This window comes from Euleptes europaea, chromosome 10 (assembly GCF_029931775.1).
Source record: "Euleptes europaea isolate rEulEur1 chromosome 10, rEulEur1.hap1, whole genome shotgun sequence".
Lineage (NCBI taxonomy): Eukaryota > Metazoa > Chordata > Lepidosauria > Squamata > Sphaerodactylidae > Euleptes > Euleptes europaea.
Genome location: NC_079321.1, coordinates 69,367,995 through 69,386,109, shown reverse-complemented (window position 1 = coordinate 69,386,109; position 18,115 = coordinate 69,367,995). Strand labels below are relative to the sequence as shown.

The 18,115-nt window shown below is 44.4% G+C and overlaps 1 protein-coding gene across 1 annotated transcript; it reads left to right on the top strand.

The window, feature by feature from the left end:
- The first annotated feature begins 701 nt into the window (after positions 1-701).
- FAM162B (family with sequence similarity 162 member B) lies at positions 702-15,547 on the top strand. The gene is made up of 4 exons (XM_056856318.1): positions 702-864; positions 2,471-2,582; positions 13,083-13,191; positions 15,395-15,547. Exons 1-4 carry the CDS (start codon positions 702-704, stop codon positions 15,491-15,493), a joined length of 483 nt encoding a protein of 160 aa, XP_056712296.1. The 3' UTR covers positions 15,494-15,547.
- The last annotated feature ends 2,568 nt before the right edge of the window (positions 15,548-18,115 follow it).

The following is an 18,115-nucleotide window of genomic DNA, read 5'->3' as shown; positions in this document are numbered from 1 at the left end:
AGAATCCTCAAACACCAGGAGACCCCCAAAGTCTGGTGGTATCAAATGGACACAGGCTATTTCCTACAACAGGGGTCCCCGATCTGGGAGCCCTGGTACCCATCAAGCATTTTTAGAAAGTGGGTAGGGCCCGATGGAGCTTTCACCTAGCAGGGCTTCTGATGGGCCACTGGAGATCGGTTATGCATAAGCTCACTTCCTGAAATTTTGTGGTTGGCTCCTGGGGCAACCATTTTGTGGTAGACAAACTGGTAGATAGACAGACAGACAGACAGAGACAGACAGACAGACCGATCGATAAATAGATAGCTTGCCTACAAAAGGCATCCACTTTTTGAGCCAGAAATTAGGATGCGTGTGAGAAAAGCAAACCAAACGGATCCTTGATGACCTAGAAAGGAAAGACTTAAAAAAACAACACCTGCAGCCACAGTAGTCTTTGTAGGAAATAAAATGTTTGGATTTCCTTCAAACATCTTAATCTTCATTTTAAGAGGGGAAAAAACAGAAAAGGAGGCAGGACTAGCAAGTGATCAAGGACTGGAAAGAGCTTCTTCTGTTCCCAGTCATGGGGAGGCAGGCACAGAGATGATAAAGACAGATACCGAGGAGCTGGAAGTGATTTCTGTTGTTCTGCAGTTTGGAGACCAAGCGTGGGAAGTAAAGCGTTTTCCTGATTTGCTCAGCTGGCTGCTTTCACCATGCTGGCTGCATCTGGAACACGACGCCGTCTCCTGTTTAGGCGGCTGCTGGCTCACGGGCAGCTCAGTGCTCCAGTGCGGCGACCTCTAGGACCTGGTATCCTGGGCTCAACGGCACTGTCCTGCACTGATCAGAACAGAAGCCCAGAACCATTTAGCTCAGGTGAGTAGATGGGAGGGACTCAGAGAGAGAGAGAGAGAGACCAAGAGAGAGCATCTGGTGTGATTTAGAGATTCATTTCCAAATAAGGATTGAGGTGGGGCACACTTTTAGGGGACCTGGAAGTCCTGGGTAGCTCAGTCCTGGCTGCAAGTCCATTACCATGGGACGGCATACTTATATCGTTTCAGAAATAAAGTAAAAATGCTTCTTTTGTGATGTGATCATGTGCACAAGTGTAAGAGGTGCATCTTAAGTGTAAGAGGTGCCCATCCCAGAGAGCTGATGCTTTGGCCTCGTTCCCAACCATTGCTGGCAGTTGATCCCTTGTTCTTCTCATGGCAGAATGCATAGTGGTTAGAGTGCTAGACCTTGATCTGGACAAACCAGGTTCAAATGCCTGCTCAGCCCTAAAGCTCACTGGGAAACTTGGGCCAGGCACTCTCTTTCAGCATAACCTGTCTCACAGGGTTATTGTGAAGACCAAATGGGGGGAAGAACTATGTGTGACCCAAAGCTTCGTAGAGGAAGGATGGAGGGGGAGTGTATAAATACATAGTCCTAACATAGGATAGCAGACATACTACAACTCTGTCTTTCAGTAGCCATGGAAAAGGGGGGGCATATTCATGTTTCTGAATTCTTGTATTTCTTGTAAAGAGAACAGGTCTTAACTTAATTCCATTGTGCAAGATCCAAAAGAAGTGTTGTGACACTTTAAAGACTATCAGAAGTCTTGTGACTTAACCATGCAAGGACTAAAATCATACTGGACGAAAAGCAAGGTAGAGGATGGAAAGATGCATCTTTAGACGAAGTGGGGATTTTTTGGTGTGTTTTGTTATTGTTTGTTTTTTTGGTACCCTGGGAGTTTCCCTCCATTGCCTCATATCTTATTGTATCAATTGCAAATTAATCAAGAGTCAGGCAGGATACTGTTTCCTTATTTTCTTTTTAAATTTAAGTAACAACTTTTAGATCATTGTGTTCCACATTAATGGCGACTAAATACTACATCAAAAGGTTCTTGATAGCATTCCCTGAAATGCAGGGAATTATTGCTTACTTGACAACTGCCCCTTTGTGCCTACCCTGGATCAGATGTGGATGCACTGGTGGTTGTCCTTCTAAGACCTGTTCAGAGTTGTGGTAAGTGACCCCTGGAATGTGGCTCTCTAGGTCTTGCTTACTTTGCCTCTATGGCTGAGCGAACCTTGAAAGCGTGGTTGGATCCCACTGAATTCTAGCTTTTGTACAGAAGTTACTGATTTATGCCAGCATGAACTTTAGTTATGGTTATTGCTCATACTTGTTCTTTCAAGACTACAGGTAGGTACAGGAAATATACTGCTCACATTTTATGTGGTGGAATAGAGGAAATATAAAATGTGTGCATTTGCTACCATAGAATCATTGAGTTGGAAGGGACCACCAGGGTCATCAAGTCCAACCTCCTGCACAATGCAGGAAATTCACCAGTATTTTAAAATACCAGTATTTTAAAAGAATCCAATAGATAATTTTGATTTTAATTAGCGATTTGAGTTATAAAATTAAGTTGTTTATTAGCACTGCTCTCAGTAAGCAAATTAATGCAATGCTTTCTCAGCTGAGAAGATTTACAAAGTGCCTGGCGGCTGCAAACCCTCTACATTTGACAGGAAAATCCTCCTGTGGACTAAACGCTTCAAGACAGAAGGTGAAATTCCCCCAAGGATCTCGTAAGTTGTTCATTTTATCCAACCTCTAAGTAGCATTAAGCTGAGGAAATTTATCTCCATATTTGGAACTAGTCACAATATTGTGCTAGGTGCCTTTTGTGGGAACAGAGGTGACTTTTGTGAAAGCAACATAGTTTAAAAGTTAAGCTCTTATGAATCCTATATAGTTCAATGGGAGAATTAAGTACAAAAGTGGACTTCAGTCCCAGCCAACAGGAGGCACGATTGAGACCTGAGGGAAAAGGAACTTTAGGATATATTTGAAAAATGTATGCATTCATGTACCAGAAATGCCTGACAAGCAACTGGCTTTCTTAGCAGCCTCTTGTCTATTCAGAAACATTGGTTCAGGCTGAAGCCTAGTAAAAATCACGGACGTTTCCCACTCTGAGAACCCAAAGTCAAGCTGACTATAGCTTCAAAGAGTGAGATAAGGAAGATGGGGGGCTGGCACGGACGCTGGTCAGACCATTAGGCCTAGTGGTTTCAAGGCCAAAGAATCCGTGAGGGAGTTTGGCCTATGCATTGCATCTCATTAGTGTGAGGACCCAAGGGTGAGAGAAGGTGCTTGATTGATTAGGCCCTATACACCTGCAGAGTATATGGACTCATTATGACAATTCACCTGATTGGTTGGGTCACCTAGTTAGCAACACAACTGACTGGTTAAGTTACATCATTCACGTTTGATTGGTCAATTGGAGTCATGCCAACGTGGGCCACTGGGCATAAAGGAAAGATCTTTCATTCTAGTTTTGCCCTTTGTCTGGATTACATCTGTCTTTGGGACACCTCTCCATTCTGAGTGACCCATGCTGGCCTGAGCACCTGTCTTGGACTTTGAAACTTTGTTGGATACAATCTTGTCAGGTAACATCTGGATCTAAAGAACCAATGCTAGTAAATGTGCTTAGGTTAGATATTTAGGTTTACTATTTTATCCTCTCTGTTCACTGGTCATATATTATATATTCCTGCACATCTTGTAATAAATCTTATTAATTACACTTTGTGGTGTTTTGGGGGTTTTGGGGCTTCAATCTAAATCCAGTATTTTAGCCGTTATTGGCTACAGCTACCAGAATAACTTTTTTCTGGAACTCAGCTTGCAAGAGTCCTACCCTTCAGGGCTGACTTCTTGATCTGAGACCCAGGAGGACTAGAGACTTAGTCCCTTGGTCTCTAGCTGGCAGGTTAGTCAAGGGGAATGGTGGCAGCTTTACCCTGGGGTTGTGAGGTTTCTCAGCTCAACACTTTGGGGTTTTGTTTTTGACCAACCTGTCCCCAAGGAATTTTAATAAGTCTTTGACAATGCCCTTTTACCATATACACCAGCCAGACTGGACTGCGTCTTTGCAAGAGAGTAAATGTGTTCAAATCAAGTATTAAAAGGGGAAACACTTAGAAACAGGGGAGGAGAGCATTTCAGTCTCCCTAGACATTCAATAACAGGCTTAGAGTTTGCCACGTTTTGGTTGGTTTGTTTGTTTCAATTTCTGACTTGCCCTCCCCAGCCATGGCAGGGCTCAGGGCGAGTAACAACATTAAAGTCAACATACAAGCACAATAATTCTAAAAACCATTTAAAATCTACAATCCTTCGTTTAAAATATAATCTGCAATATCAGATGGTGCTAAAATACAGTATTCGCCAAGAGGGCAGATACAGACAACCCCTGTAATTCATATAAACAACAGGAAAGGGGGGGGGCAGGGAGGCCAACACTGATGACCTTCATGGCTGTCCTTAGTTATAGGCCTGGTGGAAAAGCTATGTTTTACATGCCCCGTGGAACTCTTTCAAGTCCAGCAGGGCCCTGATGTTGCTAGGAGGAGCATTCCACCAGGCCAGAACCAGGACCAATAAAGCCCTGGCTCTTGTCAAGGACAGCTGCACACTCTTAGGGCCGGGGACCACCTGCAGATTGGTATCAGATGAACGTAGTGTTCTTTGGGGAGAACCAGGAGAGGCGGTCCCAAAGATATGAAGGTCCCAGATTGAGTAAGGTTTTAAAACCAGCACCTTGAATCTGATCCAATACTCCAGCTGGAGCCAGTGCAGTTGACGAAGAACCGGCTGAATATGCTCCTGAATCGAGGCCCCAATAAGGAGCCTTGCCACAGAATTCTGATCCACCTGGAGCCTCTGGATAAGTCTCAAGGGCAGCCCTATGTAGAGTGAGTTATAGTAATCCAGCCTAGAGGTGACTGTCACATGTATCACCATGGCTAGGTCAGGGAAGGAAAGGTAAGGCACCAGCTGCCGGGCCCGATGGAGATGGAATAAAGCCGTCTTGACCATGGCTGTGACCTCTGTAGATAAGGAGGCATCAAAAATCGCACCCAGGATCCTGATGGTGGCCGAAGATGTCAGTTTGTCAGGCTTCTGCAAATACACGGCGTTTCTGGCAATAGAACTCGAATCCAGGCAGAGCAGCGATTCAAAGATTTATTCCGAAAGTCAATGATTTCAGTAAGGAGGCAAACAAGGCTGGAATACATTACTGGGGTGGAGAGGATACATATATAGGACAGATACAATAGTGTTATGGGAACAAAGAGACAATGTAGTCGTTTCCTGCCAGTAACGACTTAAGTAAAACTTAAACAGAAACCATTAAGAGCAATCAGTGGGGGAGATGGCTGAGCTCCTGGCTTTGTGCGCGGGACCCGATATCAGATAGAAGATTTACCCGGACGGGTCCCAATACAAATGTAAATCCCTGGCCGGAGTTCGTGTGCAAAACGGGGGGGGGAGGAGTGCACGGAGAACCCCATCTTGTTTGGGGGAAAACCATCTTGTTTGGGACCGGAGCTGTCAGAAGCCCTATCTGACACTGTCAAGAGTCGGGAGCTGCCACCCCTGCTGAGCCACAGGACCTCTGTCTTCATTGGATTAAGCTTCAGGTGGCTATTCTTCAACAACCCAGTCACAGCATCCAAACACTTGGCCAGTGTATCTGAGATGGAATCCAGATGGCCATCCACCAGCAGATAAAGCATACTGATGACACCCTAGCCTGAATCTCCTGACAAGCTGGGCAAGAGGGTTCATGTTAAACAACACGGGAAAGAGGATCGCACCTTGTGGCACCCTGTATACCTAAGGGTGTCACTGCAAAACCTCCTCCCCAAGCACTACCCTTTGTCCCCAACACTGAAGGAAAGAGTGCAGGCACTGATGGGCTGTGCCCAAAATTCCAGCATTGGCAAGGCAGTGGTCTTAAAGACAGTGGTCGACCATGGTGAAGGCTGCCAACAGATTTTAAAGTATCAGCAGCCCCAACCTGCCTTGATCCACCTGACAATGGAGTTTGTATGTGAGGGCAACCAGAGCAGTCTTCGTCCCATAACCAGGGCGGAAGCCGGACTGGACTGGGTCCAAAGCCGATGTATCGTCCCCCAAACCCTGTAACTGTTTGGCAGCCACTCTCTCTACTGCTTTACCCAGGTATGAAAGATTTGATACCGGGCGGCAGTTGGCAAGATCTCTTGGATCTAAAGACGGTTTTTTCAAGAGCAGTCATACCACAGCCTCTTTAAACGCCTCTTTTAACGTCAGGGACAAGTTAACAATATCTCCCAGGGGTGCCTGTACTGTGTCCAGACTAGACTTAACCAGCCAGGTTGGGCATGGGTCCAAGAAGCAGGTGACAGGCCTCACAGCCACTAGGATCCTGCTTCCAAAAGCCAACGGAAATGGTCCAAAATGGACCACAAGATGGACAAGGGGCCTCTAATTCTTTTTACTGTATCAAAGATGGCAGGGAAGTAACGGTGAAGTGATAAGACTTAACCCGCAAAATAGCTCGCAAAAGCCTCACAGCTATGAGCCAGATTGGTACCTATATTTGAGTGTCAATCCAAGGACATAAGTGACCAAATTATCCTAAATAACTGTGCCGGGCGAGAGCTAGCAGACACAATGGAGACTGCATAATGCTCCTTCTTAGCAGCCTTCACTGCCATCTCATAGGCTTTCATAAACGTCCTATAAGATGCTCGTGTAGCTTTGTCACAAGCCCACCCCCAAACTCGCTCTAGCCATCTAAGCTCCTTCAATGGGTGAAGAGGGTGTCAGGGTGCGATTTCATCAATGTTTGTGGAGAGCCGGCTATGCCAGTCCTCCACTAGCACATCAAGGGAATCACCAGGAGGAATAGGATCCTGCAGAGCCCTCTGGAATCCAACAGGATCCATGAGTCTCCACAGAGTATAAATCAGCTCACCGCCCAAACAGGGAGGAGGCAGAAAGACCACTCGGGCCTTCAGGACAAAGTGATCCAACCAGGGCACTTTCTCACTAGGCATCAGCTCTAAACCTATCCCAGAGCCAAAGATTAGATCCAGCGTGTGGCCTGCTTGTGGGACCCAAAACAAATTAGGAATGCCCCAGAGCCACCATGGATGGCACCAGGCCTGAGACATGCAAAAAAGGGGACTGCATTGGCATGGACGTTGAAGTTCCCCAAGTCTAATAGTTTAGGAAACTCCAAGGCCCAGCCTGCTGCCACCTCTAGCAAGCTTGACAGGGGATCTGTCGGGGCATTGGCTACATTTACACCAGCCAGATAGCCAAGTTCTTCTTGGGAAAACATAGTCTGTGTCCTTGAGGAAAACTTAAATTCTAGCTGGAGAAAACAGGGCATGTGTCTTGAAGATTTTGTAGTTTTGCTGTATGCACCAAACAACTTCTTCTTCTTTTTGCTTGGGGAAAAAATCAGAAATGAAAAGTGTTCTCAAAGGGGGATTGTGTCTATATTTGTTTCCAAAGTGTATAAACAAAATGTGTTCTCATGAGCAGCATATGAGTATGGCTCATATTTCAGTGGCGATGACAAGACATATATGTGGGAGAGGCATTTAGCAACATACATTTTATTGCTTTTAATGACAGTTTGGATCTCATGAACATGTTGAATATTTATACTTTTGAATATTTAGGTTTACTGATTTGTGCTGATATGGCTTTATGGACAAGCACATTTGAGTAGCAGACTGTGTATGCAATAAGGTAAAGGTCCCCTGTGTAAGCACTGGATCATTCCTGACCCATGGGGTGATGTCACATCCTGACGTTTTCCTTTGTTTACGGGGTGGTTTGCCAGTGCCTTCCCCAGTCATCTGTACTGGCAGGGGGAAAACTGGGCCAGTTTAGCATTTGTGCACCGATATGCATCTGACTCATGCACTCTACACTGTGTTGCACCCTGGCTGTACACTGTTAACATGTCTTATATGCAACTAAAACATCATGTAATGCAGAAAGAGGTCCATACATGTTTAGTTTGCCCCATCCTTGCCATGGCAACTAGTAGAATGTAGTGTGTGTCATAACGTTACAGTGCTCTGCAGTTTTTCTGCCCCAGTTTAACATCATGGCCAGGGGCAGGGAAATGTAGAAAGTCAAGACATTACGCTCAACCTATAGGGTTGGAAGCAACAGTGTGCTTATTGTAACCGTTTTTGTCCAACCACTATCAGTTATGAAAACTTAAGAGCACTTCCATCTTTAGAAGGGCAGGCAGTGATATCTGCCCATTCCCTCTCCCCCTGCAGACTCCTGCTTTGTCCCCCTCACTTTCTCCTGAGGGTCTACTCATCTCCAGCAACAAAACTGGAGAGACCTCAGCAGGATGCAGTAGGAGGGGAAAGGAAGAAAATCCAGTCCTGGAGGCCTCTTTGAATACTAGCCAACTGACCACAAGCCCCGGGAGCTGTGTTATCTCCCTTGCTGTTGCCGGCGTCGTTTTAGGACTGGTGTCAGGACCATCTTCATAATATTCTTGACTTGTACAGAACAAAACACCACATGACTTTTGTTCTTCACAACTGCACGAGAATGGCAGCATCTAAAAGTATAGTCCCAGCATGAAGGCGGAATAGACACCCACACTGGACTAAGGAAGATATCTGTCGCTGAAATCCGCGTACAGCCCCACATCTTTCAGTGTTCCACACGTCTGAGGACAACAGAGATAAAATGGTATTTCTGGGATATTCATTTGTGTGTGTCACCCCAACCTCCTACATTCATTTGCCCAAAAAAAAAAATTGTATCTGTCCATTAGTTAAAATTCAAAAAATTGATATGTAACATTTACAGGGGATTATACATCAGTGACATAACTGGAGGGAGCAGTACTTTTCATGTGCCTTTGTTCCTGTTTGCATACAAATATTGTGATTGGTAACGGCTTGAACTTTTATATCAAGGAATTGGCCTAGTGTAAGATGTTTTGGTGCTTTCCATGAGGCTATTTAATGAAGGTAAGCAAAAACGGTGGCAATGACAAATCCATATGCTTTTCTAGCAATGTGAGTCAATATTATATCTTTTTTTTTTTTGCCAAAACTTGTTTCATTCTTTGTCTCTGTGGTAAAATATTATGAGGAATATGCAAACTACCAATACACCTGTGAAAGAAAATGATTTCATATAATCTAGTTGAAGGCCAGATTACATGATTGGATCTTCTAACGGTTGTTTTTTAATTGAAGTGCATGCTATAAAATGTGCTCACAGGAGCAGCGAAGAGCCAACTCTGTCCCCATATGTAACCAGACCTGACAACATCTGCCATACCATCTCAGATTCATTCACTTGTTCATCTTCCAATGTTATGTATGCAGTATGTATGCATAACATTGCCCATCCGCTCTCTACATCCGACAAACAGGTCAGTCCCGATGCAAAAGAATAAATGGACATAAATCCAACATTAAAAATTGCAACATACCAGTGGCAGAACATTTTAATCTTCCAGGTCATTCCATTGCTGACCTTAGAGTGGCAGATCTCAAACAAAGACATTTCAAGGGGAAATTACAATGGGAGATTGCTGAACTTGAATTCATTCACTAGTTTAGAACAATGGACCTCCCCAGGGCTGGATTCTTTCTCACTACCCATGCTAATTTTCTGCCCCCCAAGCATTTCCCCTGTGCTCTGATCAAGCTGATTACAATATGCATGGTACCTGTGTGTCCTTCACAAGTATTATTTACAATATCCCACCCACCTTAAATAAAAGGACTCCGAGATCTCCATTTCTACTCCTGTCTAAGAAAGGGAGCTTTGATTCTTGAAAGTTTATACCCTGAAGCTCTTGTTGGTCTCTAATGTGCTACTGGACTTGAATCTAACTGTTTTACTGCAGATCAACATGGCCTCTAATACTATTTAACCCCTCTTCATGTTTTCCTAATAAAAAAATTGCCTCTCCTTTCAAGCTGTTGTTTGCCCTGTGGAGGGAAAAAACAGCCTTTTAAAATCTTTAATCGAGTGACCGTCTATCCACGGAACTGAAGAGTGCCTACGTATAAAAAAGCACATGTCTAGGCGTAACTGCTCGTTTAGAAAGTGTATGATACTGAATGAAAGGTTGGGTCCTGGAGTTCCATAGGCAGCCCAGATCATGCAGTTAGTGAACAATTACAGGGTATTGTGATAAGGTCTGTATTGCTACTGGCTTTCTGCCTCCTCTGGAAGGAACAGATCTGCAAAATTGTTCTTTTTAGTGTTCTGCAAAACACAATTAGTTCATTTAACCCATCAACTGCATGTTTTGTTTCTCTTGGTGACTTGCAGATTAATGGGTTTAATGTGCTTGCCTGGTTTTGATCTGTTCATTTCTAAATGCATTTAGCCGAGATCATAGGAAATACAGCTGTGCTTGTTTACCATTTCTGAACACAGGGAAAGGGATGAACTCTGAACCCTCCTTTCTCACAAAATACGACCTTGTGGGTAGAGCTTTGTGGTATCCATACTTGATGCTGCCTATTTTCAGTAGAAACTCCACAGGAAAAATTCCATGGAAGCAGCTATTTACTCAGCAGTAAGACTCACTGAATTCAGGGGGATTCATTCACAAGTCAGCATCTGAAGGATAACCGTCATGCAGCCCAATCCTATGAATGTTTACTGAAAAATTCTTACTCTCAAATGAGAGCGCCTCTGATTGCAAACATAAAAACAAGAAATAAAAATCCCTCACATTTTCAATAGTCGTTGCCTATATATTTTAGCACTTTCTGTGTAATTCAGAAGGCTAGAGACATGCCAAAAGTATTAAAAAAAACTTTTGAGGAGAAGAAATCAGATTAATTAGTTCAAGATTATGTTTCCTTTTTTACTTGTAGTCACAGCTAGCAAAATTGCAGGACGCTGTTGCAGGACGCAGTGTTTCTTACAGTTTGTCTCTTTTTGCTTTAGCGGCAAGTATTGTACTTAAACCGGATAATGAAATGTAATTTGATAGCAATGTACATTTGTACTTGATTTTATTTGTAGAAGCTGTTCTGATTTATGTTTATTTGATTGTAACGGACTTTGGCTATATATGACAAATTTGTACTGTACTGTACCGACTGTATTTGCAGTCCACATCATTCAGCAGAGTTGAAAGCCTTTGGCCAGCCTAAGGAGTTGTGCTCCAATTTAAGTGGCTCTTCCATTGGCCACTTCCTCCAAGAGAGCCTGGCTACCAGGAGGCCTAATTGCCTACCAGGATACCCCCAGCTTCATAACATACAAGAAAACCTCTGGTTTGTCAATCTATACTACACTTGATCTTAGCCAAAAGGCCGAGAAGCCTCACAGAAAACAAAAAGGAACACCCTCTAGGAATGCAAAAACAAAGTATTAAAGTACAATATTAGCCCAGTCTTAAGGGGGGGGGGGTACTTGCACCGCAGCTGTGGATGGTGAGCCGCCACCTAAGAGGTTTGCAGCACCACAGCCAGCTCCATAAAATTGGCGTTTTAAACAAAATAACAGTGAGGCGAACACTGGTGTGGGCACAAGGAGCGGGACTAGGCAAAGGAGGAGGATGGGTACGTTCCCACCTGGCCCCAAAGGAGTGCAGAAGAGGCCAGGGAGGGGTGGGAGAGAGCTGGGGGAAGATGGGTTGCCCTGGCCATGTACCACATTTGGAAAGTCCCTTGTGCCAGAGAGACTGTTAATTTTTGTGATTCGGCTGCATCAACCGCAGTGCTTAATTTTATAGCTAGCTTGTTCAGAAATTGCTCTTATCAGGCGAGGGAATATGTGAAACGTGAAAAGTGTGTGTGCATGTATAACATCTGGCCCTGAAAAATACTGGGAAAGAATGGGGAAGATTTGCCAAATTTCAACACTCACACACTTCAGACCAGACAAGGGGTACATGTGTTTCGTACTCTGGTATCTGTACCAAAATATATGGATGCTCCAACTGCATGTAAGGGGCCATGCACTGCTCCAACTGCATGCAGTAGTCCTGCATGCTACAGCAGCCACTGGGAGGAATGGGCCTGTGACTGCCCACCACTTGCCAGTCCCGATCCCCCATCCGGCACTGCAGGCATGACCTCCCAAAACTCTAATCCCCCTTGAAATGTCCATTTCCAAAGCAGGCTGGGCAGAGGCTGGGGGGGAAAGGGGAGGGTCGGAGCTGCTGGAGTGTGGGGAGCAGCGGGGTGTCAACAGCAACTTCAGTGGCCAGAGGGGTGCTCACCCTGGCGAGGGCGACCCCTCTGCACAGGTCGAGGCGCTGGCCACAGCGGGGAGGCAGCCGCAGCCAGAGCAGGAGTTGCAGAGAGTGGGCCAGGTCACCCAAGGACCCCCCCCCCTCGCATCTGCCCCTGGGCGACACCTCGCACCAGCAAAGTCCCAAGGTGGCCAAAGGCCGATGCCATGGTGGCTGGGAAAGAGCACAACCAGCACTGGCTCACTGAGGTGGAGTCACACCACTCACAGTGGCTCTCCAGGCCCCAACGACAGGGAGGTGGGTCCCCCTAGCTCAGAAGGCACCGAGCCCCAGAGAGAGAGGCGGCTAGCTGGGAACGGGCAGCCCACTGGCCCGGGCAACCCTAGGGTGACACTTGGCACCCCATTCTGTTCTAGGTGGCCGCCGCCCCCCTTGATTGGTGGACGCCTCTCATTCCGTGCTGCGGCGTCTCCCAGCCGTTGAATGCTTGGGCTTCCCTAATGGGGGACCCTACCCGCCTGTGTCGCGATCCCCCAGCACCCCCCCCAAAACAGTTTCAAACCTCACAGGGGCAAGTCCAAAGGTAATCCCAAAGTCAAGTCCAAGGGTTCCAAGCCAAATCCCAGTCAGAGCAAACAGTTCACAGCGAGGTCAGGAGTAGAGAGACACGTTGCTTCCACGCAGCTACGCTCTTCCCAGCGGTTTAGCAGCAGCATGCCATGCCGGCAGCCTGTAATGCCCTGCACCTGCCAGCCCCCTCAGTCCTGCTCCTGCAAACACTCATCCCCGCTGTCCGTGCTGGGTCGGTATCTAGCTACCAGCCAAGCACTTCACCTCCGATTCTGCAAAACCCTACGTGTCCACCTCCTGCGCTGTTCCTGAGGCTCTGGTACCAAGGGGAGGGGGGGTGAGCAGACAGGCAGCTGGCTTTCTGCAGCCGGCTCAGAGCTGGAGGGCTGAGGTGGCATAAAAATGGTTTAAATAATTAATAAATAAATAATTGGGCCCAGTCCTATTTCTCTTGTAGGATGGAGATGCTGGATGCTGCCAGGAATAAAGCTCGAGTCAAGGCCTGTTACATAATGATTGGTCTTACCATTGTGGCCTGCTTTGCTGTGATTGCCTCTGCTAAAAGAGTAAGTGTTCCATCTGGATCTGGACAAATGTTGCTTTAAAAAGCACCCTTACTGTCCCATTTTTAAAAGCTGATTGTCTTTCTAGCTATCTGTATTCATCCTTTGGTTCAAGGAGTTCAGAGCAGCATTCAGTGCTCTTCCCCCAATATTTGTCCTCACGTCAAGCTTGTGAGGTAGGTTAGCCCGGGAAAGCATAACTAGTCCAAAATCACCAAGAGAGCTTTTTTTGGGAATATGGGTTTAAACCTCAGCCTCACCTATTCCAGTCTGACATACTAAACTTTATACAACCCTGACTTACATTACGGTTTTGAACTTTTAGCCGCACTCAATAGATTGCCTGGCGTTTACTGTCATGCCCGTAGCATGGGCAAAATACTTGTCCGCCGGCAAATGTGCTTGGAGTGGAGGGCTACCATTATACCATCTCCGAATTCTGAATTATTGCAGTGACAGAAGGGGGGTCTGTCGCTACTGCTATGCTGGGCAGACCATTAGAGTGGGAATCTGGCACAAAAACAGGCAAAAGTGGGCACAGGATTGCCTCACCTTAAGCAGGACTTGGGATGGCGCCACTGTCTGCCTCACCTCATGCAGGGCCAGCCGGGCCCCACTATCTACCTTGCGGTGCCTTGTGCAGGGCGCAGTCCGGGTGCCGCCATCTGCCTTGCCCCTTGTTGGATTCAGCTGCGGGCCGAGCCAGGTGCCGCCGCCTCCCATCTCACCTCTTGCACGGGGCCCCACTGGGCCAGCCCAGGCATGGGTGGGAGGCCATCGGCCCACCAGGAGGCATCCAGGTGCTCTGAACAGGCAATCTTGGCCCTGCCTGTGAGGTAAATTAGGCTGAAAATATGTAACTGGCCCAAGGTTACCCAGTGGGTTATCATGGCAGAATGAGGATTCAAGGTCCTAGCCTGCAACTGTAACCATTACACCACACTGGCTTTCATGGGTGGGGGGGGGGCTGCTGGTGAGCTCAGTTTTTCCTGCTGAACCTGGCACCAATGAGTCCTGTTTTGCAGCCAAAACATCCCTGGAAAGTGCCTTTCCCTGCCCACTATCTTTTAATGACAGAAACCACGGCTGTGATGCTTGCCTAGCAATACCCACTGAGGGTATCCATTTTTGAAAGCTACAGGCACTCTTTTTAACATTTGGGGGTTCTTAATTCCATGTTGTGTTTTTAGATTTCAAATTTTTCTGCAAAGCTGAGGTCGTTTTCACATTTGTAGAAGGATGTGTCTTGTCCATTCATAAGTCCAATCTCCAGATTTAAGTATCTTCAAATTTGGCTGACTTGGCTGTTAGAAAATCGAGTACTAGCTATATCTGTTCTTATTGTTTAGCGGAGCGGTGAACAAGGCGTCATGTAGCCAGGTGGCTCTTTTGGTTGATGGTAATTGCAAATGTGGCGCTCTGCAAATCAGAGTGTGCACCACGGATGAACCCAAAGAAGCTGAGCAGTGCTAGGTGAATAAGTATTATGGCCAAACATTCCCTTCACTAGTAACTTTGTTCATTTACTGTCCTCCCTTGGAAAAGGCACAGGGAGGCCAACAAAGTAGAAGAGACAAACCAAGTTCTAGAGCGGTCAGTGTCTGGATAAACTAATTGACTAGTAGGTCGACAAAACAGGTCCTAAGCCCGAGGGGAGTGGGAGGAAAGTATTGTGCCCTTGTTACCACTGATATTTATGTCCCTGCAGAAATAATATAAAATTTCTTTCATGATTCATGACATTCTATGAATGGGATGGAATCACATGCATTGCGGTGGGGGAATTAATTTGTACAGGACCAGAGAAATGAAATCTGGGGCCTGCAACTAAGCGTCTGAGGTAGTCTTCCCTCCCCTTCAAAAGCCACAAGGTCATCAGGAACATGCAGGGCTGAGCGGTGAACAAGGCGTCATGTAGCCAGGTGGCTCTTTTGGTTGATGGTAATTGCAAACTAGGGACTTGTGCTACATGAAGACAACCAGCTCTGCAATACAGCTTGAACATTCTGTAGCATAGTTTGATGGAGAGGGAAGTTAAATGGCCATCTGTTTCTCAAAATCTAAAGTTAAGTTGGGGGCTACGCAAGCATTGTTGTTTAGCACTGCTAGCAAATGGCCATGTGGTACAAATAATTGCCTCTTTTTCATTGTGTGTTCTGAAACCGCATTAGGCATTAAATCTGAAGTGGATGTTCTACCTTTCCAGGCTGCTGAACGCCACGAGACCCTCACCAGCTGGAACCTAGCAAAGAAAGCCAAGTGGCGTGAAGAAGCGGCCACAGCTGCTGAGTCCAAGGCTAAATAGAACTGCATGCTATTGAAACCAAAGGGAAGGTGGGAAAAGGGAACACAAATCAACTCTCTGGGGAAAGTTTTGAAGGAAACACGAATTGTAACAGTATTAACTTTCATATACATTTATGTAACAAAGATGGGTGGGATAGGATTATGTATTTCAAAGTCACAAGCATTTAATCAAGGGATTTAAGAAATCAAGGTCAACTGAATTTGCTCTGAAAGGCTTCATCCAGTTTTTAGCCTCAACTCAAACGATCACTGTTTATGTAGCTAATAGAGGGACCACAGAACTATTTACCAAGACACAGAGTTTTCTGGCCAGAATTTATTCTGGACATTGTCCAGCAAAGAGATTTTTATCTGCATTTGTGGGTTAAATACATTAACACTGAAAAGTTCTCATCCTGCCAAAGGCAAAGAGCTACTTCATTCCTTAAATGTAGAAAGAACATGATTGTAAAACAGCAACAAAATAAACCAGCACAAGTAGAGGTTGGTGTTGTGTATGGAAAGTTTTTAACACTGAGAAAACAACAATAATCCAATGCATTTAGGCTTCTCTGGGGTATTTTACTTCTAAACAGTTATCCTTTATTGGAAATGCTATCAGTCGTATAATTTCTACATCACAAAAGGTAAATGGAAAAATGTTGTTCTTTTAGGTACAAGCTATATAATACAGATTGAAATAGTATGCATGTACAACTGTTCAAATAATATGGAGGTAGAACCTACTGAAGCCCATACAACATATTCATGAATACATTTGCATAGGGCTGCCTCTGATGAAAGACCATAAAACTTGTGGATGAAGCTAAGTGAGGGATGGAACAGAGAGGAGTCCCTGAACCGCAGACAGTAGAGCAACTCCTCTAAAAACATAGGTCTATAGATTAGGACAGTTAGAAATATGGCATCATTATAGGGGATAGTGTCAGAAGTAGAGAAGACCTCTTTACTAAATAAGATATCAAAGGCATTGAAGCAGGAATGGAAGCTGTAAGATTGAGACTGGCAGAACAACAATGCTAACAGGCAGTGAATATATATTTGATAAATCCAGAGGGGCAGCCAGGTAAAATAAAATAATGTGTCCAGTGGCACATTAAAAACTAACATTTATTTAAGCATAAGATCACTTCTTCAGAACCAGGAGATCCCAGCCAGAGTCACAGAGAGACTTCCTTTTTGTCTTTTAATTACTCAGTCTTGAACACCACTTTTCGGGTGGAGGTTTTTCCTGGTAGTGATGTCTTTGGTACAGGGAAATGGTAAACACCATAAAAAATTAAAGTATAAACTTTAAGTCACTAGCTTACAATAGTGACTTAAACGGTGTCCTTCTGAACTGTAACAGATGAAAGGGGGCTGCTTAAAGATCAAATCCCATGTCCATGTAACCACAACTGAAAGGCAGTGAATATAGTTGTATTTATTTCTGAATTAACAGGTATATGATCACATCACATTAGCAATTCCCAGTTGTTCTAACTAGGCTTATGCAACAGTCTAATCTCAAACTATACTGTTAGTTTCAAGTAAATAGGGCCAACTCTCAATTCAGAGGACACATACTGTCACTGTAAAATACCTTTATTAGTTTTAATCTGTTATATTTATAGTAACATTCCATAATATTGTATACTGTTCAAATTTGCAGGATTGTTCAATTAGTTTCCAGTTTGCTTTTAGAGATGTAATATTAAGTTATAGATAACCATTTTAGAAAACAGTAATGACAGTAAATGTAAAAGCAATCTTTATGAGATCTCCATAATCTTTGAAGTACTTTCATAATCTACATTTTCTCTTCCAACAGAATTTGTAGGGAAACAGGAAACACCCAGAAGGTAAATTATAAGACTCAAGCAAATTATTCCAGTCATTAATGGACAAAAAAATTTTCTTCAAGACACTGATCGACAAAATTTTCTAGGTGTAAACTTATTTGAATGAAAGGCAGTTATTTATTTGCCACTCTTTAAAAGGCAAGACCTAAAAGCCAATTTTTTTTCCATAAATGGAAGCGCAGGAATGGGGAAAATATTTGATAGAAAACTAGAGGGTTTTATATCTGAAATATATTGCAGAACATACCTGCCATGATTGCATAGATTAAATAATCATGATCCAAATTCAAGCAATTATATGAAAATTTCTTTCAGCCAACACTAGGAAAACACTATTTAAGTATTTTGAAAGCTTTTTACAAAAATTACAAATAGAATCATTGTTCTAGAACACAGTATAGGCTGCAGGTGCCATTCGTACCTGTTCTGCCTACAAGCTACATCTGCAGTTCTGATTATGCAAGGCTTCTCAGTCTCATATGTAAAAGGACAAAATTCACCCTAAAATTCTAATAAAGTGTGAAATTAAACATGTTAGCATTACATCTTCACCAAATAGAAAGAATATTCTAATTCTTAACACTAGAACAGCCTTTCAGGATTTTTAAAGCAGTCTTCTCTTACAAGAAATAAGGAGAGAGATTTAGTCTCAGATTTGGGCTAGATCAAAATGTTTAGATGGTAGTATCTATTAGAAAAATCAAATTAAGAACAGGCACAGCTGGTAATTTTTGTAATACAATAAAAGATTTTTAGAAACAATGGAGTATCCTGTCACT

Bases quoted from the DNA above. Each gene is read 5' to 3' on its own strand.
- FAM162B (XM_056856318.1), top strand. From the start codon at position 702: ATGCTGGCTGCATCTGGAACACGACGCCGTCTCCTGTTTAGGCGGCTG. The intron at 865-2,470 runs GTGAGTAGATGG...ATGCTTTCTCAG, and splicing joins CCCAGAACCATTTAGCTCAG to CTGAGAAGATTTACAAAGTG. The intron at 13,192-15,394 runs GTAAGTGTTCCA...CTACCTTTCCAG, and splicing joins TGATTGCCTCTGCTAAAAGA to GCTGCTGAACGCCACGAGAC.